The sequence below is a fragment of the Schistocerca gregaria genome, chromosome 8 (genome assembly GCF_023897955.1).
Source record: "Schistocerca gregaria isolate iqSchGreg1 chromosome 8, iqSchGreg1.2, whole genome shotgun sequence".
Taxonomy (NCBI): Eukaryota; Metazoa; Arthropoda; class Insecta; order Orthoptera; family Acrididae; genus Schistocerca; species Schistocerca gregaria.
In genome coordinates, this window is record NC_064927.1 from 427,558,287 (window position 1) to 427,582,618 (window position 24,332).

At 43.5% G+C, this 24,332-nt stretch overlaps 1 protein-coding gene across 2 annotated transcripts in view; it reads left to right on the plus strand.

Annotated features, from left to right (window-relative positions):
* Positions 1-18,598, plus strand: part of LOC126284328 (dehydrogenase/reductase SDR family member 11-like) — an 89,219-nt gene extending 70,621 nt beyond the window's left edge. The window contains exons 5-6 of one of the 2 annotated variants that reach the window (XM_049983172.1): positions 15,674-15,820; positions 18,181-18,598. In XM_049983172.1, the coding sequence (XP_049839129.1) occupies positions 15,674-15,820; positions 18,181-18,222 (189 nt within the window). In that variant the 3' untranslated portion in view covers positions 18,223-18,598. The remainder of the gene's footprint in view (positions 1-15,673; positions 15,821-18,180) is intronic. The other variant, XM_049983173.1, reaches the window with a different exon arrangement.
* The last annotated feature ends 5,734 nt before the right edge of the window (positions 18,599-24,332 follow it).

Consider the following 24,332-nt stretch of genomic DNA (forward strand, 5'->3'; position numbering starts at 1 on the left):
ATCCGTTTCTGTCATCAGTTCTTCCATCTGGTCTTCTGAAGCACAAGTTGGGTGGTTGTTATCCAGTCATATTTTCTCTGTACTTTCTATAGACGTTTCTTGTGTTGTTCTTCGTGAAGTCGGATTCGATCTCCGTCAGTCGCCGTTTATCATGCTGTCGTTTTTCACTGCGAATGATTTTGCTTGATTGTTTCTGCGTTTTCAGGAAGTTCATCCAGTTCTCTGGGAATTTATGGCTCTAAATTTTTTCCATGCACTGGTTCGTTGGTCAATAGGTTGGTCACATGTGTGATTCCACCAACGGTGTTTCCTTATGCGTGGTGCTTGTGGTAGTTTCATGGCCTTTCGGATTCTACCTGAAAGTTATGTCCAGTCTGTCGTTTTCTCCATTTTAATTTTGTCTAATATATGTGTCTGGTTTAAAGTAAGGTATTCTGGATCTGGTCTAACAGTTTTTTTTCTTCTGGAGATTTTTCTCGCGCAAAAGACGAATCCTGATATGTAGTACGTGGTGGTGCGATTCGAAGTAGCCTTTACGGGTGTCTATGTTCAAAATTTCTCTTTGTGAGTCTTTCTGGACTATTACGTGGTAGATTTGTAGTTTTTGCTTTCCGCTGGGGAATTTGCACGCAGTATGTTTCCGTGTTAGTTTCTTGAATTTTGTTGACATAATAGCGAGTCGTGGGATTTGCAAAAGTCTATCAGGTGTTTTCCATTTTTGTTTGTGTCTTTGTGTGGAGTATGTTTTTCTGTGGTATGTCTGTATTCCTATTCTTTTCCTAGTTTAGCGTTGAAGTCTACCAGTATTATTTTGACTCTTTGTTCAGGAATTTTCCTGATAGTTTCTTCCATTGTCGTCCAGAAGTCATCAATTTCGTCCGGCTTTTTCCTGTTGTAGTCGTTAATCGGTGTATGTGCGTTGATTATTGTGTAGGATTTGTTGGCTGATTTCACTGTGATGGTGCTGATTCTTTGGTTTGGTGACGAAAAGTCGATTGTACTGTCCGTAACGGATCTTTGTACTGCCAATCCTGTTCCAAAAAGCCGTACGTTTTTCAGTTGGCTCGATGGTTTTCCTTTCTATCGTGTTTCTTGCAGTGCACATATTTTGATTTGAAATTTTTCGAGAGTGTCTGTGAGTTGTTTCATCTTCCCTGTCTTCATCAGTGTATTCACGTAGCGTGTACCGATGTAGTGTTTGCGTTTGGTCTTGAGAGAGTTTGAGAAGCTCCGATCCTTCTCATGGCGTCCGTGAGCTTCCGAAATCCGATGCTTACGACGATCCCAGTCTATTGACTGGGGCCCGAAGTAATGAGATTTTTCTCGTTGTAGCCTACCATAATGATGTTTAGTGGTTGGGTATATGGCATGCTGCCGAGTGCAACCTGACTTTCCAGATCAGGAGGTTGGTTCAGACCGCCACTGACATGTGGAGCAGACGCCTTTTGTAGCCGCCCACTGTGGGAACAGACGCTACTAGTAGTTTTGGTCCGCCCCGAGTATTTCATTTCCTCGGTACCACCTATATCTAGGAGGCATTCCCCTATCCGCCACGTGGGGAGGCGCTCGGTTGCGGGTCTACTAACCGCTCCGATGTATACAATTTAGTTTAAACTTGTTGCTTAGATAATGATAATGAATTAAAGATACATAATAGTGTGTTTAATGAAGAAATAAGAAATGACAGCAATTTCACTTAGTTATGATGTGACAGTTCCTCCCTTTATAACATCTGTGTGTATAGTTACATTTATTACATATGTTGTTTTGACAGCGATAATACATAATTTAATGTGTTGATTAGTTAGGTTATAATTTGTGTCCGAACTTAAGGTAACATTGGAGCTTGAGAGTTTATTTTAATGTCAGTCAGCTGCATCATGTGCGAGGGCTCGGAAAAACTTGGAGCCAGTCAAATCTGAAGCGAAAGAAGAAGAAATGTCACAACTTCAGCTAGTGTTACTGGATATGAAATGGTGTAACAAAGAGAGACATAGAGAGTTACATTTTCATATTGATTCGACTTAGTGTTGCAGAACCTTCGTTTACCTTTGCAATGTTTGTATGTTTATCTCGTCTTCACTTCCTTCGTGTGATACAGTATTCTATTCCGTGTCTGTGCTCGTGTCTGTGTCGCTTTCTGTGTACTGTTGGTCTGTCCGATGTTCAAATGGTTCAAATGGCTCTGAGCACTATGCGACTTTACTTCTGAGGTCATCAGTCGCCTAGAACGTTGAACTAATTAAACCTAACTAACCTAAGGACACCACAAACATCCATGCCCGAGGCAGGATTCGAACCTGCGACCGTAGCGGTCGCTCGTTTCCACACTGTAGCGCTTAGTACCGCACGGCTACGCCGCTCGGCATGTCAGATGTGGAACCTGTCTTGTTCTGACGTATGGTCTCTACTGTTGGTATGGCGCATATAGCGCTCGTGCTACTTCGTCTACGATTTCAATTATAGAGTTCCAGTCATCTTCTCTGCGTATTAACTGTCCTAAGTCACTGGTTTCCTAAATTCGGCATCGTGTCTTAGGGCATCGAAGATGAGCACTGTGTGTTCAGGTGTGTCACTCTCACCACAGGAACAAGTATGAGTCTGTTTTGGGACAAACCTGTGGAGGTACACGGGACACGGGCCAAGGGCCGTGAAAAAGTGCACCATGCCGCGTCTTGGATTTCTGCTCTTCAGATTCATCCGCTAACGTTTCGACTCCTAAAGCTGGAAATCTCCCCAGAGGTTACACGGACGTGGTCAGACGCATTTCTAAATCAGACAGGCCCATCAAGCCGAGCTGTTTACACGTAACGGTGCAACTGTCGTCGGGCAGTGACATCGTTCCACCGCTGCCGCAGATGGCCGAGCGTCTCTGTTGGGTATTAAGGAGCATCGAACTGCAGGAGAGTTGATACTGTCTCCTTTGTTTAGCACTAAGGCCCACAAATGACACCGAAAGACCATCAAAAAATGGTCCAAATGGCTCTGAGCACTATGGGACTAAACAGCTGTGGTCATCAGTCCCCTAGAACTTAGAAATACTTAAACCTAAGTAACCTAAGGACATAACACACATCCATGACCGAGGCAGGATTCGAACCTGCGACCGTAGCAGTCACACGGTTCCAGACTGCGCGCCTAGAACCGCGAGACCACCGCGGCCGGCAAAGACCATCATATTCGATTCTAATTTACTTTGGTGTTATCACTGTAGACACATTACTGTGCTAGGAGAACAAAGAAGAAACAGAAATTAAAAGAAGAAAAAAAGAAAGGAAACAACGTCAACAGGAAATAAGTATTATACAAGCTGTGGGTCCAGTTGATTCTATATACCCATTTAAATAGTCGTTTGGTTACCAGTTCCCCAGGTGATTTAAAACTTAAGCCTGATGTATAGGGAGCAGACGGGAGATCTTAACGTAATTTATGAAACAATTTTTATTTTATTTCAAAGTTTTTTAACTCCTATACCGTTAAATTTTTCTTTCCTTTCTCAATTAAAGCAAGATAAGTAGTTTCGGTTGCTTTCTACAGCCGTCTTCAAATCGTCCAGACCGAAAAAAAAGCGGTGAATATGCAGTAAAAACTACCATTAGCTGTAATCATGCAGTTGCAAACATTCATATTGTCAGCCAACGAGACCATGACATTCGTCAACGAGACTATGACCAACAAGAATGTGACATTCCTATTGTGGGCCAGCAAGGCTATGACATTATGAAGTTACAAAGTACGTAATCTTGTTGGCTCACAAAACCAGTGCATGTAATTTCATGACTAAAGCTAACACTGTTAGTTTTCACTGCTTATACACCGAATTTTTGGTGTTTGGACGATGTGAAAGTGATTCTAGAAGGCAGCCGAAACTGGTAATCGTTCAAATGGCCCAAATGGCTCTGAGCACTATGCGACTTAACTTCTGAGGTCATCAGTCGCCTGGCTGCAGCGCCTAGAACCGCACGGCCACTCCGGCCGGCTGGTAATCGTTCTTTAATTGGACAAGGAAAGAAAAAATTGCGACGTTGGTGTTACAAATCTTTCAAATTAAAAACAATTCATAGATTTAAAATAATCTTCGTAAATGGTATCCATGCTATGTAAACTGAAAGTGGAGTGGAGGGAAAGGAAGCGAAAGCGAAGCAACACATGATGTCAGCTGCATCGTGTTTTAATGCGGCCAGCGGCGTCTAGTGGAAATATATGTGAGACCGGGAATCGAACGGGGATCTGCTTCCTACTGGGCAGTCGCGTTAACCATTGTGGCATCCGCACACAGTGTTTATCATAACTGCGCGTACAGTCTCGGCGCGGTCCTCGGCCGACCCACATTCCCACCGAGCGACACCTGTCCACAGTCTCCGTCCATGTCCTGCACGCTCGCTACTTTGAGATTCCTTTGGGGCACCGAGCGAGGTGGTGCAGTGGCTGGAATACTGGACTCGCGTTCGGGAGGACGACGGTTCAAACCCGCGCTCGGCCATCCAGCCTTAGGTTTTCCCTGATTTCCCTAACTCACTCCAAGAAAATGCCGGGATGGTTCCTCTGAAAGGGCACGGCTGATTTCCTCCCCATCCTTTACACAACCTGAGCTTGTGCTCCGTCTCTAATGACCTCGATGTCGACGGGACGTTAAATCAATCTTCCATCCTTCCTTCACGTTCGCACTGAAGGTGGTGGATTTGTTGCCCATCGAGGAGGATGGTGCAGTGGTAAACGCAAGGGCCTAATAAGTGGCACATCCTGGGTTCGAATCCCGGTCTTGCACACATGGCGCCGCTGACTCCGCATAAAGCCCAGATACAGCTGACATCACGAGCCCCTTCTCTTCCCTTTCCTTTGTCTCCTCTCCAGCTTCAATTTACATATTACGCATCACAGCTGTGAATTCCGCATGGCCGGCCGAGATGGCCCAGCCGTTCTAGGCGCTACAGTCTGGAACTGCGTGACTGCTACGGTCGCAGGTTCGAATCCTGCCTCGGGCATGGATGTGTGTGATGTCCTTAGGTTAGTTAGGTTTAAGTAGTTCTAAGTTCTAGGGGACTGATCACCTCAGATATTATGTCCCATAGTGCTCAGAGCCATTTGAACCATTTGAACCAATTCCGCATGGTCTCTGTTCTTTAGGACTTGTCCGAATGAACAGACATCACGCATTCATATAAATGTTATCCATGCCTTCCGCTTTATTTGAATGATAGGCTCCAAAAGCTGTATGAAAGCCTGAGCCTAATATTGGGCCATGTATATCTTCCATATCTACTCCCATTTTAGAATTTTAGACGCCTTAATTCGTTTCCATCTATCCGATCTTCGCATAACAGTGAAATTCCCGTTGTGATCTGGATTTCACGGAAGATTGTTTTGATTTTTATGTACTGTTGAATCTGACCTTCCAACGATCATTACTTTCTCGGTTTCTTCAAAACTTCCCAGCAACCATTTCGCTTTATCTTCGGTGCACTTACATTGATTTCATTCGTAGGTGATTTCTATTGCTATACTCCTTTCTTATCTAAGGATTTTATTTGTATTTACTTCATTCGTCAATCGATTTAAGTTTTGCTTCTACACACATCCCAGAACTCCTAAAGATAGAGGTTGACTGTGGATATTGTATCACAGACACAGTCCCTTTGACTGTTCAGAGATGTCACTAATCCCGCCCAAAGATGTAAATAACTAAGCATGAGCAGCGCCTACTAGATGGAGGGAGTCCGACGGCAGATCAGTTCCAGTCATTCCACCAGGAAGGAGGTACAAGGATCGTGTTATCTGTACTTCAACCATGCATAGACGGTCAATACCACGTCTAGATCGCGTTCGCGTTGTTACTTTGTGCCAGAAAGGGCTCTCAACAAGGCAAGTGTCCAGGCTTCTCAGAGTGAACCAAAGCGATGTTGTTGGACATGGAGGAGATACAAAGAGAGACAGGAACTGTCGATGAAATGAAACTTAACGGCAGATTAAAACTATGTGCCGGACCGAGACTCGAACTCGGGACCTTTGCGTTTCGCAGGCAAGTGCTCTACCAACTGAGCTACGCAAGCACGACTCACTCCCCGTCCTCACAGCTCCAATTTTACTAGTACCTCGCCTCCTGCCTTCCAAAGTTCACAGAAGCTCTCCTGCGAACCTTGAAGAACTAGAACTCCTCGAAGAAAGGATATTGCGGAGACATGGCTTAGCCACAGCCTGGGGGATGTTTCTAGAATGAAATTTTCACTCTACAGTGGAGTGTGCGCTGAGTTGGTAGAGCACTTGCCTGCGAAAGGCAAAGGTCCCGAGTTCGAGTCTCGGTCCGACACACAGTTTTAATCTGCCAGGAAATTTCATAACAGCACACACTCCGGTGTAGAGTGAAAATTTCATTCTAGAAACATCCCCCAGGCTGTGGCTAAGCCATGTCTCCGTAATATTCTTTCTTCGAGGAGTGCTAGTTCTGGAAGGTTCGCAGGAGAGGTTCTGTGAAGTTTGGAAGGCAGGAGACGAGGTACTGGTGGACTTGGAGCTGTGAGGACGGGGCGTGAGTCGTGCTTGGGTAGCTCAGTTGGTAGAGCACTTACCCGCGAAACACAAATGTCCCGAATTCGAGTCTCGGTCCGGCACACAGTTTGAATCTGCCACGAAGTTTCATATCAGCGCACACTCCGCTGCTGAGTAAAAAATTTCATTGTCGATGACATGCCTCGCTCAGGGCGCCCAAAGGCTACTATTGCATTGGATGACCGGTACCTAGGGGTTATGGCTCGGAGGAAACCTGACAGCAACGCCACCATGTTGAATAATGCCTTTCCTGCAGCTACAAGACGTCGTGTTACGACTCAAGCTGTGCGCAATAGCCTGCATGATGCGCAACTTCACTCCGGCCGTCCATGGCGAGGTTCATCTTTGCAACCACGACACCACGCAGCGTAGTACAGGTGGGCCCAACAACATGCCTAATGGACTGCTCAGGATTGACATCACTTTCTCTTCACCGATGAGTGTCGCATATGCCTACAACCAGACAATCATCGGAGACTTGTTTGGGGGCAACCCGGTCAGGCTGAACGCCTTAGACACACTGTCCAGCGAGTGCAGCAAGGTGGAGGTTCCATGATGTTTTGGGGTGGCATTATGTGGGGCGGACGTGCCGCGCTGGTGGTCATGGAAGGCGGCGCAACGGCTGTACGATAGGTGGATGCCATCCTCCGACCGATAGTGCAACCATATCGGCAGCATACTGGCGAGGCATTCGTCTTCATGGACGAAAATTCGCGCCCCCATCGTGCGCATCTTATGAATGACTTCCTTCAGGATAACGACATCGCTCGTGGCCAGCATATTCTCCAGACATGAACCCTGTCGAACATGCCTGGGATCGAATGAAAAAGGCTGTTTATGGACGACATGACGCACCAACCAGTCTGAGGTATCCTCGCCGCCGGCCGTTGTGGTCGAGCGGTTCTGGCGCTTTAGTCTGGAACCACGCGTCCGCTACGCGAGCGCTACCAATAGTGCTCAGAGCCATTTTTTGGATCCACGCCAAATCACTGTTGAGGAGAGGGACAATCTGGACCAACGTTGCCTTGATGAACTTGTGGATAGTATGCCACGACGAATACAGGCATACATGAATGCAAGAGGACGTGCTACTGAGTATTAGAGGTACCGGTATGTACAGCAATCTGGACGACCAACTCTGAAGGTCTCGCTGTATGGTGGTATAACATGCAATGTGTGGTTTTCATGAACAATAAAAAGGGCGGAAATGATGTTTATGTTGATCTCTAATTTTCCTCCAGGTTCCGGAACTCTCGGAACCGAGGTGATGCAAAACTATCCGGCCGCGGTGGTCTCGCGGTTCTAGGCGCGCAGTCCGGGATCGTGCGACTGCTACGGTCGCAGGTTCGAATCCTGCCTCGGGCATGGGTGTGTGTGATGTCTTTAGGATAGTTAGGTTTAAGTAGTTCTAAGTTCTAGGGGACTAATGACCACAGCAGTTGAGTCCCATAGTGCTCAGAGACATTTGAACATTTTTTGCAAAACTATTTTTGATGTGTGTACCTATATTTGTCTGTCCGAGTTCTGTGATTGCTCTTTTCCGAGATTATCAGGTGACGCACCGGATCGAGCAGCAAGGTTACGAAACTTTCTATTTCCGCCAGACCAGTTAAGTGCCCTGGATACTAACGCTCCTAGGTGTATCACACACTACCATGATTACCCGTTCCCATTATGTATAGGTCTAAAGCGTCTTGCTGAAAGTCTCTGATGTTTCAATAGATGTGGCCCATTTACGAAAATTGCTTTAGCTGACGCACTGGTTCATCTGTGTTTCAGTACAAGCTAAGCCTAATTGTGTGCTCATTTCAAACTAAGGAATTTGAGCTATATCAGAGCAGGTACACAGCAAAACGGGCATTAAACATTCTTCGATAGACTGTAACCAGTCCACATGCCCGTCAAACATAGATTACTCACTGAACCGCTAATAAGACCTGTAGTTCCTGTGGTGTCACCGAAAGGCACCAAACTTGCTAGGTTGTGGGCTTCAAGTCGGCCGCGGTCCGTCAGCACACATCGGACCCGCGAGTCTCAACTGTCGACGCTAACAGACCGAGCGCCTTAAGAGACAAGCTAGCGCACTGCCCAGTTCTACAGCCGACTTTAATAGGAATGGTTCACTTGATATAGCTTCAGAGACCTCATTTGCAGAGACGCTAGTTAGCATAGCCTTCAGCTAAGTCAGTAGTTACGACCTAGCCAGGCGCCACATACAGTTTATGCATTGACAATTGATCTATATTTGTGAAGCAATCAGAATTGTAAAGAGGTGTTCTCAGATCATTCTATAACTGCACTAGTAAATATTATTGTACAAAGTCAAGATCGACGTTCACCGCTAATGCAGAATTATAGCTAAGTAGATTGTATTCCTGTCTACTAACTTTCTAATCAGCTAACATGTTCTAGATACATCCCGTCAAGTATAGTACATTGATCCTCACGCCAGCCTACGTGATCAACGCGTGCAGTTAATGGCCACACCTCGTGATCAGACTAAGAGCCAAATTGCGTGACTCAGCCGGGTCACCCTTTTTCCATGAGGCCCATATTTCCGACTCATGCATAACAGTTTCGTGTCCAAGTTCACTACCGAACCTGTTGGGCATCTTAACATAAATCGCAATATCAGTGATAATAAACATCTCAATGCGATTCACTAGCGCGGCCGATCTACCGCTGAAGCAACTGTTGAGCAGTTCAACACGTGATGTCTATCATACGGAACTAAACCGCCACTTTCGGCAAACTGAACCACCGGCCACTTCTACCACCCGTGCCTCCATGGGCCAGCAGTACCTGCCGCCCTGGACTCCTATTCTGTATACTCGTCACCCTGAACTCTGTCGCCACAGATCGACATCAGAACGTGTTTCACGAGTACAAAGGAGATTATTTAAATGAATCATAACTCATTAATGTGATACCACCCAGATAAACCAAGGAGTTACCAACAGCGTCTCCTCAACGACCGTGCAGCGAACGTTGCATTATTTGCGCCGCTGTAGTAGGTGCCCAGTAGACGCAAACATGCTGACTGTTGAAACTTCCTGGAAGATTAAAACTGTGTGCCTGACCGAGGCTCGAACTCAGGACCTTTGCCTTTCGCGGGCAAGTGCTCTACCAACTGAGCTACCGAAGCACGACCCACGCCCGGTATTCACGCAAGGTATTAATCCAGTCCCAAACATGCTCAATGGAGGACAGATCCGGAGATCTTGTTGGCCAGGGTAGTTGACTTACACCTTCTAGAGCACGTTGGGTGGCACGGGATACATGCGGACGTCCATTGTCCTGTTGGAACAGCAAGTTCCCTTGCCTGTCTAGGAATGGTAGAACGATGGGTTCGATGACGGTTTGGATGTACCGTGCACTATTCAGTGTCCCCTCAACGATCACCAGAGGTGTACGGCCAGTGTAGGAGATCGCTCCCCACACCATGATGCCGGGTGTTGGCCCTGTGTGCCTCGGTCGTATGCAGTCCTGATTGTGGCGCTCACCTGCACGGCGCCAAACACGCATACGACCATCATTGGCACCAAGGCAGAAGCGACTCTCATCGCTGAAGACTACACGTCTCCATTCGTCCCTCCATTCACGCCTGTCGCGACACCACTGGAGGCGGGCTGCACGATGTTGGGGCGTGAGTGGAAGACGGCCTAACGGTGTGCGGGACCGTAGCCCAGCTTCATGGAGACGGTTGCGAATTTTCCTCGCCGATACCCCAGGAGCAACAGTGTCCCTAATTTGCTGGGAAGTGGCGGTGCAGTCCCCTACGGCACTGCATAGGATCCTACGGTCTTGGCGTGCATCCGTGCGTCGCTGCGGTCCGGTCCCAGGTCGACGGGCACGTGCACCTTCCGCCGACCACTGGTAACAACATCGATGTACTGTGGAGACCTCACGCCCCACGTGTTGAGCAATTCGGCGGTACGTCCACCCGGCCTCCCGCATGCCCACTATACGCCCTCGCTCAAAGTCCGTCAACTGCACATACGGTTCACGTCCACGCTGTCGCGGCATGCTACCAGTGTTAAAGACTGCGATGGAGCTCCGTATGCCACGGCAAACTGGCTGACACTGACGGCGGCGGTGCACAAATGCTGCGCAGCTAGCGCCATTCGACGGCGAACTCCGCGGTTCCTGGTGTGTCCGCTGTGCCGTGCGTGTGATCATTGCTTGTACAGTCCTCTCGCAGTGTCCGGAGCAAGTATGGTGGATCTGACACACCGGTGTCGATGTGTTCTTTTTTCCATTTCCAGGAGTGTATTTCCGTCACCGTTTCTTCGACGTGTAGATTGAACTGCAGGGGCGAAAGATTACATCCCTGTCGCATATAAACGTGAGACGTAAACTCCGTCCACAGGCCGTGGCGGGCCCAGAGGTACCGACCGGCCACCGTGTCATCCACAGCTCACGGGCCTCACCGGATGCAGAGATGGGGGTGGGGGGGGGGGGGGGCGTGTGGTCAGCACACCGCTCTCCCGGTCGTATGTCAGTTTCCGAAACCGGAGCCGCTACTTCTCAATCATGTAGCTCCTCACTTTGCCTCACAAGGGCTGAGTGCACCCCGCTTGCCAACAGCCCTCGGCAGACCGGATGGTCACACATCGAAGTGCTAGCTCAGCCCGACAGCGCTTAACTTCGATGATCTGATGGGAACCGCTGTTACCAATGCGGCAAGGCCGTTGGCACATCCCTGTCGTATACCCTTCTTAATCCGAGTACTTCGTTCTTGGTCTTCCGCTCTTGTTTTTCTCTCTTAGTTCTTGTAACTTTATATATTATCTGTCTTTCCCTGTAGTTTACCCTTATTTCTCTCAGAATTTCGAACAGTTGCTCTATTTTATAGAGTTGGACACTTCTTCCAGTTCGGCAGGTCAAATGAAAGTGTCTTGATTTTTTTTGTCTTGCCCCCATTATCAACCGCAACGTCAAAACCGCTTCGCTGGTTCCTTTACCTTTTGTAAGGGCAACTGATCGTCATCTAACACATCTGAAATCTTCTTTTCCATTCTTCTGTATATTATTCTTATCAGCAACTTGGATGCATCAGCTGTTAAGCTGATTGAGCGGTAATTCTCGCACTTTCGACTCTTGCTGTTTTCGGGACTGTGTGAATGATGCTTTTCCGAAAACCTGATAGTATATCTACATTGTCATATGTTCCACATATCAACGTGAACAGTCGTTCATCAGCCAATTTCCCTATAAATTTAAAATTATTGGTGGATTGTTATCTATCTTGAAACTTCTTGGCAAATTAAAACTGTGTGCCGGACCGAGACTCGAACTCGGGATCTACAAACTGAGCTACCCAAGCACAACTCACGACACACCCTCACAGCTTCAATTCTGCCAGTACTTTGTCTCCTACCTCTCAAACCTCACAGAAGCTCTACTGCGAAACTTGCAGAACTAGCATTTCTGGAAGAAAGGGTATTGCGGAGGCATGGCTTAGCCACAGCATGGGGGATGTTCTCAGAATGAGATTTTCACTCTGCAGCGCGGTGTACGCTGATATGAAACTTACTAGCAGACTAAAACTGTGTCCCGAGTTCGAGTCTCGGTCTGCCACACAGTTTTAATCTGCCAGGAAGTTTCATATCAGCGCACTCTCCGCTGCAGAGTGAAAATCTCATTCTCGAAACTTTTGCCTTATCAGATGTTGAGTCGTGCTAAGCTCTTTTAAATTCTGATTCTAATGCTGCACCTCCTATCTCTTCCTTCTCGACTCCTGTTTCTTCTTCTATCACGTCTCACGACATGACCTTCAATGAACTCTTTCCATCCTCTCTCTCTCCTCTGCATTTAACATCGGAGTTCTCACTGCACACTTAATGCTACCACCCCTGCTTTTAATTTCACTTTTGACTTTTCTACACGCTGAGTTAGTCCTTCCGATAGTTATTTCTTTTCCGATTTCTTCAGCACTGAAAGACCTGAGTCGAAACAAGGCCTCCGGAGTAGACAACATTCCATTAGAACTACTGAGGGCCAGTCCCGACAAAAGTTTACCATCTGGTGAGCAAGATGTATGAAACAGGCGAAAGACCCTCAGACTTCAAGAAGAATATAACAACACCAATCCCAAAAAAGCAGGTGTTGACAGATGTGAAAATTACCGAACTATCACTTTCATAAGTCACAGCTGCAAAATACTAACACGAATTCTTTACAGACGAATGGAAAAACTAGTAGAAGCCGACCTCTGGGAAGATCAGTTTGTATTCCGTAGAAATGTTGGAACACATGAGGCAATACTGACCCTACGACTTATCTTAGAAGCTAGATTAAGGAAGGGAAAACCTACGTTTCTAGCATTTGTAGACTTAGAGAAAACTTTTGACAATGTTGACAGGAATACTCTCTTTCAAATTCTGAAGAAGGTGGCAGGGGTAAAATACAGGGAGCGAAAGGCTATTTACAATTTGTACAGAAACCAGATGGCAGTTATAAGAGTTGAGGGGCATGAAAGGGAAGCAGTGGTTGGGAAGGGAGTGAGACAGGGTTGTAGCCTCTCCCCGATTTATTCAATCTGTATATTGAGCAAGCAGTGAAGAAAACAAAAGAAAAATTCGGAGTAGGTATTAAAATTCATGGAGAAGAAATAAAAATTTTGAGGTTCGCCGATGACATTGTAATTCTGTCAGAGACAGCAAAGGACTTGGAAGAGCAGTTGAACGGAATGGATAGTGCCTTGAAAGGAGGATATAAGATGAACATCAATAAAAGCAAAACGAGGATAATGGAATGTAGTCGAATTAAGTCGGTTGATGCTGAGGGAATTAGATCAGGAAATGAGAAACTTAAAGTAGTAAAGGAGTTTTGCTATTTAGGAAGCAAAATAACTGATGATGGTCGAAGTAGAGAGGATATAAAATGTAGACTGGCAATGGCAAGAAAAGCCTTTCTGAAGAAGAGAAATTTGTTAACATCGAGTATAGATTCAAGTGTCAGAAAGTCATTTCTGAAAGTATTTGTATGGAGTGTAGCCATGTATGGAAGTGAAACATGGACGATAAATAGTTTGGACAAGAAGAGAATAGAAGCTTTCGAAATGTAGTGCTAGAGGAGAATGCTGAAGATTGGATGGGTAGATCACATAACTAATGAGGAAGTATTGAATAGGATTGGGGAGAAGAGAAGTTTGTGGCACAACTTGACTAGAAGAAGGGATCGTTTGTTTCTGAGGCATCAAGGGATCACCAATTTAGTACTGGAGGGCAGCGTGGAGGGTACAAATCGTAGAGGGAGACCAAGAGATGAATACACTAAGCAGATTCAGAAGGATGTAGGTTGCAGTAGGTACTGGGAGATGAAGAAGCTTGCACGGGATAGAGTAGCATGGAGAGCTGCATCAAACCAGTCTCAGGACTGAAGACCACAACAACAACACCTATTTTATTTCGCCATGGCTTTGCTGCGCTTGCTATTTATCCCCTTCTTAAGTGACTTACATTTCTGTTCTGAATTTCTCTGAAAGTTTATTTACTTCCTTCTTTCGACTATGAACTGAAATATTTCTTCTGTTATCCGTGGTTTCTTCGCAGTTGCCTTCCTTGTATCTATGTTTTTCTTTCAGACTTTTGTGATTGCCCTTTCTAGATTGCCTTAATATACATGAAGCTTCACACGTCTCTCCTCATTCCTAAGTATTTCCATATCCCACTTCTTTGCGCATTGATTCTACCTGACTAGTCTCTTAAACTTCAGCATGCTCTTAATCACTAATACGTTGTGATTTAAGTCTTTATCTGCTCCTGGGTACGCGTTAAACCCAGTATCTGATTCCGAATCTCTGCCTGACCATGATGTAAATCTTTCCGTATCATCCAGCCTTTTTCCTAGTATGTCACCGCCTCTTGTGATTCTTGAACTGGTTATTCGCTATTAGTAGCTGAATTTTATTGAAGAACTCAATCTTTCTCTTTCGTTTCTACTACGAAGCCCATATTCTCTCGTAAACGTTTCTTCTACTCCTTCCCCTAGAGCCGCATTCCAATCCTCCACGACTATCAGATTTTCATCTGCGTTTGCTTACTACAGCGTTCTAATGTAAAGGGCGTTAGACTTTCATATCCATTCATTTACTGAATTACTTGTTCAGTGTCCTCAAACGGATTCTCTGTCTCTCCACCTACTTTTGACGTCGGCATGCTTCCATGTACTTTTGTCTTTGGCATTAGTTAGCTGTCAATTCTGATGAGGATAATAGCATTACTAAACTGTTCACAGTAACTAACTCTCTGCTGTAACTTCATTACAAATTATTCCCCCGTTACACCATTTTCTGCTCCTTACCATTCTATTTCACTGACCCGTACTACTAGCGTCTCTGTCGCAGTCAGACTTCCAATACTTCACGCTCCGATTCCTAAAAGGTTACCCCTTTGTTATTCATTAGTTTTCTTTTCATAGTCACCTCTCCCTTGTCAGTCTCCTCCTATAGTTCCGAATGAGGGACTAGTCCGGAATCTTTCGACAATGGAGAGATCACCATTACACCTCTCATTTTGTCTCTTTAATTCGGTGGTTTCCACTGCCTTCTGCCTTGCTCATCGGTGATTCCTCCGCTTCTTAGAGCAGGAGGATGCCGCCAACCTCTATTCCTACGCTCTCTTTGGCTAGGCCGTTGGCAGAACGGAACTGCCTCATACCGGAAGTTTTTGCCTGGCTTGACTATTTTTATTTAAAACTCAAACAGTGGCTGAAATCGAACAGAGGACATTGTGATTGCCAATCACAGAACCCCTAGGCCACTGTTTTTATGTTTGGAAATAAACTGGATACCGACAAATATATACTCTAGTTTACAAAAACTATATCCCTATTTGCATAGAAATGTCCCAACCACCCTGTAACAGATCGTCCTGGTACTAAGGTTCCCTCTGTCGAATACTTCGCAGGTTTTTAATGTCACTCAGTGAATCAGTACACCCTCTAAATAATGAAACAATATAACTGATCTCCCTTAAATTTATCATAACACCTTTCATAAGATGAGTATCTTTCTTTGGTAACAAGTAGTGCATTCCATCTCTCAATTTATGGATTATTTGTAGCAAATTACAAATTACTCATCAAAAATATTCGTTTAAACTCATTGATGCTTTCTGCACAGGAAATATCTCCGGGACTGGTGAAGACTGATATTCTTTCCAATACCAACAAATGGACACCAGAATTGTTCGATAAGGTGAATTGCATGGAGCCGGAAGACGTCGCGGAAGCTGCAATCTACATGCTGTCCCAGCATCCACGTGTCCAGGTAGATATTCAGTATCCCACTTCTTTCCACACTTATTCTCCTGGATGGCTGTCTGAAACTTTGATTCAAAATTGCGCGAGTGGTCTTGATCCTCCACAGTACAGAGCCGTACTGTCACTAGAGTATAGACACAGTTTTTGTCCGATACCGTCCGCTGTCTGGTATTACCTGAGCTTCTCCTAGACCTCATAAGGGTTGGCACACCCTGTATCAGGACAGGATACTTCTTACTGTTCTCTGGAGGCCAGTGAGATGAAAGAAGCAGTGTGTATCGGAGTGCCAACAGATCACCTGTTCCTAGTGAGACTGACGGTTCACAAACGTAACTTTGAATTGCTGTACTTTGTTTGCAAATAATCAGTATTACGTTTTGATTGTATCTTCAGATACAACGGATACTATTCTTTATATTGTAGGCTGCGATAATGTCTAGCCCAGGTAATAACAATAGGAATGTTAAACTACCACAGTAACACGTTTGGTATCCATTATGGTGATCGTTTGTCCCAGTGCAGGTCGGCGTCAACAAAATATTTTCGCATTAGGAGGAATTTGGTGGTCCCACCGCAGCGATAAACGCCTTTGTTTTAATGATATCCACTCCAAGACCGTGACATTCTCTTTCCTATTTCTCGATAATACAAAACGTGCTGCTCCTCTTTTAACTTTCTCGACGTACTCCGTTAGTCCTATCCGATAAGGATTCCACACCGCGCAGCAGCTCTCCAAAAAAAGGCCGGTCAAGTATAGCGTAGGCAGCAGTCCCTTTAGCAGATCTGTTGCATCTTCTAAGTGTTGCGCCAATAAATGGCAATCTCTGGCTCGCCTTCCACACAACATTTCCTATGCGTTCTTTCTAATTTACGTTGTTCGTAATTGTAATTACTAGGTATTTAGTTGAATTTACGGACTTTAGATTTGATTGATCTATCCTGTAACCGAAATTTAATGGATACCGTTTACCACTCACTGGATGACCTCGCACGTTTCATTATTTAGGCCCAATTCCCAATTTTCACACCATACAGGTGTCCGCCCTCGGTAGGTGAGTGGTCAGCGCGACATAATGTCAATTCTAAGGGACCGGGTTCGATTTTCTCCGCTCAGGGACTGGGTGTTGAGTTGTCCTAATCATCATCATTTCATACTCATCGGGGCGCAAGTCGCCGAAGTGGCGTCAAATCGAAAGACCCGACGGGAGGCCCTAGTCACACGACTTTATTTTACCGTACTGATATCATTTCTAAATTGTTTTGCAATTTGTTTCGATCTTCTAATGATTTTACTACATTATAAACGACAGTATCTTCTGCAAACAACCTAAAACGAATGGTCAGCTTGTCTCGTAAATCGTTGATATAGATCAGGAACAGCGGATGGCCTATAATACTTCCTTGGGGAACTTCAGAAATCACTTCTGTTTTACTCGACGACTTTCCGTCAGTTACTACGAACTGTGGTCTTTCTGATAGAAAATCACGAATCCAGCCACATAATTCAGACGATATTCCATAAGCATTAAAAGCCCCTTGTGAGGTACAGTGACAAAAGTCTTCACGAAATCTAATTTTTTCGGTTCTTTTCTTTTACATGCAAAGATGCAAAGTAAGGATTGAAGTAGGGTGAAAATAACGTGAAGGAGGTCTTAGAAAAAATCAGACTTTTTGAAGTGTCAGACGAGAAAGGCCGCGAGAAATATTCAGTTCCAAAAAGGTAAGATAGGTTATATACGTAAAGCTGTAAAGGAAAGTGAAGTCTGTCTTAGGAAATTGTAAGCTTTTAAGAGAAGATTCGTTGATGAACAGGGAACAGAAGTGTATGGTGTTCGAACGTTTAGGTCCTAGGGGAAGCAACCACTAATACTGCCAGTTCCAAAAATTAAGAAGCCGACTCTGTTAAGATTCGGAGTTAAGGCCAGCAAAGAGAAGAGTATATGCGAGCTTGCACGTCGAATAATGGTGTCTGCATATAGTGATAGATGATGATGATGATGAGTCCCATACTCCGTTTACCGAGCGTAGGGGAGCGACGCGGGAGACCCGCGCCGCCATACTAGGCAAGGTCCTAGTGGAGGTGGTTTGCCATTGCCTTCCTCCGACCGTAATGGGGATGATTGATGATGATGATGAAGACGACACAAACACCCAGTCATCACGAGGCAGGTGAAAAATCCCTGACCCCGCCGGGAATCGAACCCGGGACCCCGTGCTCGGGAAGCGAGAACGCTACCGCGAGACCACGAGCTGCGGATAGATACTTAACATTAATTTTTGTCTCTTTTGGAATTTTGCTAAGTTATTAATTAATTATTGTCCGAATGAAAACATAAAGGTAATGACATCCTTACTTTTCTGTTCCAGGTTCATGACATCATCATCCTGCCAACTGGAAACCCTATGTAGAGGCATTATCATGAAACGCTCCGGATGAGGTTTATATTGATAACCAGATACGCGATTCAGGAAATTCTTCTACTGATTTCAACACTGCCATTCATTCAAATCAGCGTAAGAACTTTACACAAAAAAATAGAACGGGTTCTCTTGAAGACTGTGGCAATAGGATGGGCCTACCGTGCGCAACGGAACTTAAATGCCCAGCAGAAGATTGACTGAGGAGATCCTGCGGAATGGGTACTCAATCCGAAAACCCTCATCGCTGTTGCAGGAGCTTACGTACGATTTTGTGTAACTTAATATTGTTAATGTATATAAATTGCGGATGGCTCTGTGGTCACGAAATGAGGGGACAACAATAAAGAAAAATTAAAAAAAAGTATTTATTTGCTTAAAATCGTAAATCGATGCCGATTTCCGAAACTTAACAACAGCACGTCTATAGTGTTTCCCTGAGCTTTGGTCTACGACTTCTCCATCATCGTACTCCTCCGTGGGCGCTAATGAGAAAGTAAAACTCTCTCAACACATAGCTGTCGTGTTTTTTATTCAAGAAATGGTATGGCGACACTGAGTTGAGGAATTTCTGCATAGCAACAGGAAAGAAAGAAACCTTGCAGTGAATAATAAAGTAATGAATGATAGAGTATATGTAAGTATTAATTCATTGATCAGGGTGCCAGTGAAGTAATAACGAACTGGTCAACAGAAAATATCCACTATAATCAATAACTCACTTACTTTGCTGATCACTACCAACATTCCATTGAGACTGAAATAAATATCTGCGTACGATCACACGCACATGATTACCCCCGCCATATACCCCATCGTCTTCCATTGCTACCGACCACCTAGTACAGACACAGACACAGCATAAGCTAACGAAGCCTGAACTACATACGGCCACCACCACAGAAAAAAGACTTCAAAAAGCACACAGTTCAGCCAATAAGTACATCTTTAAAAGACGCGATAGTGAAAACGTGAAGTGGAAATTTTGAACTTCTAGCGTAAATGTCCAATAATAGGACATTCTAAACTACATAGAGTAATTGAAGTTGTGCTCTTGCAGAAGATACGTGATGAAAGAAGGACGGCAAACTGTAGCTTGCGCAACAAAAAGTTGTTGTTAACCGTACTAACAATAGGCTAACTCCAAAAAAACTGCACTACTGAAACATACATCAAATTGTTTTATCACATACCTAGAGTGTATAAAATAGAGTGCAAGATTTAATTACTTGAACGAAATGGAAGTGTTGGGGACATATAGTCAGACGAATGAATGAGAGATGGAACAAACTATTTTAATTTTTAATTGGCCAGAGGAAAATAGTGCTCCATTCCAATCTTCAGGCAAAGACTACTAATCGGGATGTTATCTTCACAAATTAAACAAAATCTGACCTTCTAACGGTCAGATTGTGAAATGTCAGATCCTCTAATCCAGTTTCTATTACAGTTGGTAAGTTAGGGAACATTAAAAGATTAACTGATAGCTAGAAGTTAGATATAGTGATTATTAGAGAAGAACAGTGGCAGGAAGGGCAGGATGTATGGTTAGGTGAGTACAGGATATTCAACAAAAAACAAAATAGGGGTATTGCAGGAGTAGGTCTAATAACGAACAACTTATACGAATGCATGAAAACTACGAGCGCTATGAACAGCACTATGAGAAGATCACCACAGTGAATATACACACGAAGCCACAGTCCACCACAGTGATAAATGTATGTATGCCTGCAAACACTGCAAATGACGAAAAAGCTGAAAAATGTATAGTGTGGTAAAAGAAATTATTCAGTATGTTACTGCAGCTCAGGGACGCTTAAGCATTTGTTGTCACACCTCCCAGAGGTTACGTTTGTTTTCGTATCGATCGAGATGCATCAACAATGGCGCCATACATAATGCCATAGCCTAATTAGTAGAAATGGTTAACTTATGCAGCTGCTCTAGGGTCAGAAAAATCAACAGTTGTTGTATTAGCAACAGAAATATTCAGCCTGTAATCATTAACTATTTCATTCATCAAAATGACATTTTGTAAATAATTTTCACCATGGTTAATGATCACTTGATCGTCTGCAGGAAGTTGTGAAGTCGTATTTGTGTCGTTAACAGTCAAATATTCAATCAATTGCAACCAAGTTGTCATTATTCCACCGATATATTAATTAAGAAGAATATTTATATTCTGTTCGTGTATTATCTCGAGTGGCACGAAAAAATAAGTTCACTGTACTATGATGTGCGGGCGGCCTTGGGCTCACATTGCAAGGGTAAACAAGCGAAAAAATAATCATCTAACAAATAATTACAGGAAACTGTAAAATAATTTATTTTTAAATACGATTTCATAATTTGTTAACACTGCATCCTCAAGCAAGATTATTAAGAGATACGTATTAGCCGGCCGCGGTGGTCTCGTGGTTCTAGGCGCAGAGTCCGGAACCGTGAGACTGCTACGGTCGCAGGTTCGAATCCTGCCTCGGGCATGGATGTGTGTGATGTCCTTAGGTTAGTTAGGTTTAAGTAGTTCTAAGTTCTAGGGGACTGATGACCACAGCAGTTGAGTCCCATAGTGCTCAGAGCCATTTTTTTAGATACGTATTCCGTACCCAAATAACGTAACTGCACAACAGAAAGTAATTTCTCTGAAACGAAAATGCAGAGCATTTATCTGCACTTTGTCGCAGCGAATCCCTTCTACATCGCAAGAGAAAGATTCAAAGAGTGAGTATAAACAGTAATTGCTGTCCTGCAGCTTTTACTATTCATGCGCCAAAGTTCTTGTAGGTTATTTTAAACAGTTGTAAGAGTTTCATTTGAGATGAGCACCATACAGGAATTAATCTTTAATATATTCTCCATTATCATATACAATCTGGGGTTTCGTATGGTGCGATATTTTCTCAACAAAGTGTGAAGGAATCAATTAGTTTTTAAGGTTTAAGCAGCCATCAAGCAAGTTTGAAAACTATCTTTGTTGTTTGAGGGTCCCTCGAAAGTTCCTGGATAAAGAAGTGAAAGCATCTTCTTTTCTCTATAGCAAGTGTGAAGAAAATTTTTTTTAAGGTTTAAATAGTCGTCAAACCAATTTCGAAATGAATCTTTGTTATATGGTCCCTAGAAGAATATCAATTATTTTGGAAATGTCGTGGGATGGAGGTGTAAGACCCAACCTCTCGTCACAATGCTATTTGCCAAATAACGTCACATGTCCACCTTACAAACGGAATTCAACACGTACTGTATAAATACATATCATACTTCATTGTGCCTCATATACGTAAACGCTCTTAGGTCCTAAACACACCAAGGAGAATTAGGTCTTCTTTTTGTGGATGACACTAGGAGTGTAATCGATCCAAGCATATATACGGCACAGAAGAAACGATAAACAATGTTCTGAAAAGTAGCATTCACAGGTTTTCTGTGAATGATATTATTAAGACTTTCAAAAAGACGTAACATATTCAGTTCAGTACATCTAGAGGTACCATAGGAATGATGAGAGTAACACATGGTGAGGAGCTAATGAATAGAGTGGAAACTTCAAAATTTTTTGGTGTCCATATTGGTGAGGATTTAAACTGGAAAAAACACATTTTCGAGCTGTTGAAACAACTTAGTTCAGTGATATAAAATGTCTGACAGGCAGCACAGCGCCGGCCGGTGTGGCCGAGCGGTTCTAGCCGCTTCACTTTGGAACCGCGGGACCGCTACGGTCGAAGGTTCGAATTCGGCTTCGGGCTTGGATGTGTATGGTGTCCTTAGGTTAGTTAGGTTTAAGTAGCTCTAAGTTCTAGGGGACTGATGACCTCAGATGTTAAGTCCCACAGTGCTCAGAGCCATTTTGAACAGGCAGCACAGCAAAATTTGAAAACAACCTGGAATTTTTTTTCTTGACAACTGCGTCTGTTTCGTAGAATAATTTCTAGTATTGTAATGTGTAGAAGGTAGTGGTAGGAATTACTAACTCAGATCTGCAGCTTTTTTTTTTTTTTTTTTTTTAAAAAAAAAGCCTTTAAATAGTCAGTATGTAGTCATATTTACAAATTAATTTGCGATTTGAGTATAAAATGACGAGTTCCACATCATTAAGATTACTCGAGCAAATGATCAATGAAACACAAAACTAACTAATAGTGAGTGTAGCAGGATATCGATATTAGTTGTCTATGTTGAATTAATGGTGATCAATCAAGAAATAGGACTCAGCTGAGTTATCATTCAACTGTATTCGTTCCTTCCACTCATCAAAATATTCGTGAATATCATTATATGAGACTACTTTAGAGTTCCCCTGTTTTAGCCCACTACCGCTTGAGGATGATGTTTTTCTTCTTTTTTCTTTTTATCAGCAGTGTCTTCAGCGCCCTCCCACGAATTCTTCTCTTGTGCGGGCCTCTTCATGTCAGAGCAGGGCTTTAACATACATCCAACGTTCCCAATAACTCGTTCGTTATATTCCAACCAGTAACTTCCCCAACCGTTTTTGGTCCTTTACTCTTTTCCTCGCCTGATATATGGAGAACTTCCTCATCGGTTGTCAGTGTACTTATTTTTCAGCATCCTTCTGCAGCACCACATTTCAAACACTTTGAATATCTTATTCTGTGATATTCCCATAGTCCATGTTTCATTTCCAAACTGTGTTGTGCTCAGGTGTACATTCTCGGAAATTTCTTCCTTCCTTAATTAATAGCCTATGATTGATAAAAGCAGATTCCTTTTGAGAGGAACGTCTTCTTTTCCTGTGATGGTCTGTTTCTTATTTCCACATGCGCTTGCAGTCATGGTTTCATTGCTTCCAAAGTAGCAAAATTCTTCTACTTAAGAATTGATAATACAGGGTAAATTATAGCAAATGCTCCAAATGATTCATTTATTCCACTTTCTTGACATGTGACAAACAGAGAGGTCACTGCCACTATATTGATATATTTTTGGTATGTTTTTAAAGTTGTCGAGGTCGATAAACAGCCGTGCGCTCATGTGCCATGATAAACTGTCCTTGTGTTGTTTCGGAAAATACAGAATAAGAATAAAACAGAGCTCTCAGTTACCCGAGTATGACACTATCTGTATTTAACAACAAACTGGCCGCTAAAGTGTGGAGAAAGCCAAACGCAAGAGGCTCCAACATAGTTATGAACTTTACAAACAGAAACTCTCGTGAAGTAGATGTACTCAGGATCTATCCTCAAAAAGGGTAAAGTTCGTTTGAACCCAAAAATTTCAATCTAGGTAGTTAATAAGGCTGCTCTCATTGATGAGTAAAGTCAAAGATAAATTCTGCCTGCAAGAAGTTGGTGCAAAAAATTGAGCAAAAAAATTCCCGTCTCAATATAGAGAAGAATAATTATAATAAATATGCAGCCGTACCGCGTTTTAGAAGAATCTCAGATTAAACTGCAAAACATCTCAATACCAGTATTATCACTGAAGAATTTAGCGTTAATACTAACCTGACTTAAGGAATAGTAGACAACATCAAGCAGATAAACATGGAAAACCTGAAGCATATAAAATTATATGCTCCCATAGGCAATTCAATTACAAGTAAACAGATTTATAAAACACATGAATCTGCAACAGATACACACAAAACACAAGGCGCTCAGTTTCCTTAAATGACCTTTACTACTCCAAACGACTCAGAAACAGATGGAGGAGCTACATATGTACACTGAAAAAGGGAAAATAATAAATGAAAGAGTGCACTTTTGTGGCAGTATTTTTTCGGTGCTGTTAAGGACTTTATAATGTAGGTACTAATCCGAGTCAATTTTGATAAGTATATTCTAGAAAAAATTGACTTGCAATTTAGAAACACTCTGATGATCGTTGACTGCAGTTTTGTACTGGTTTTATCCGTAGCATTCTAGTACATAATTCGCACAAAATGAGAAAAGGCAAAAGTAACAGTGTCAAATTTTAGTTACGGCTGAGAGTGATACATCTACATCTACATCTACATCTACATCTACATCTACATGACTACTCTGCAATTCACATTTAAGTGCTTGGCAGAGGGTTCATCGAACCACAATCATACTATCTCTCTACTATTCCACTCCCTAACAGCACGCGGGAAAAACGAA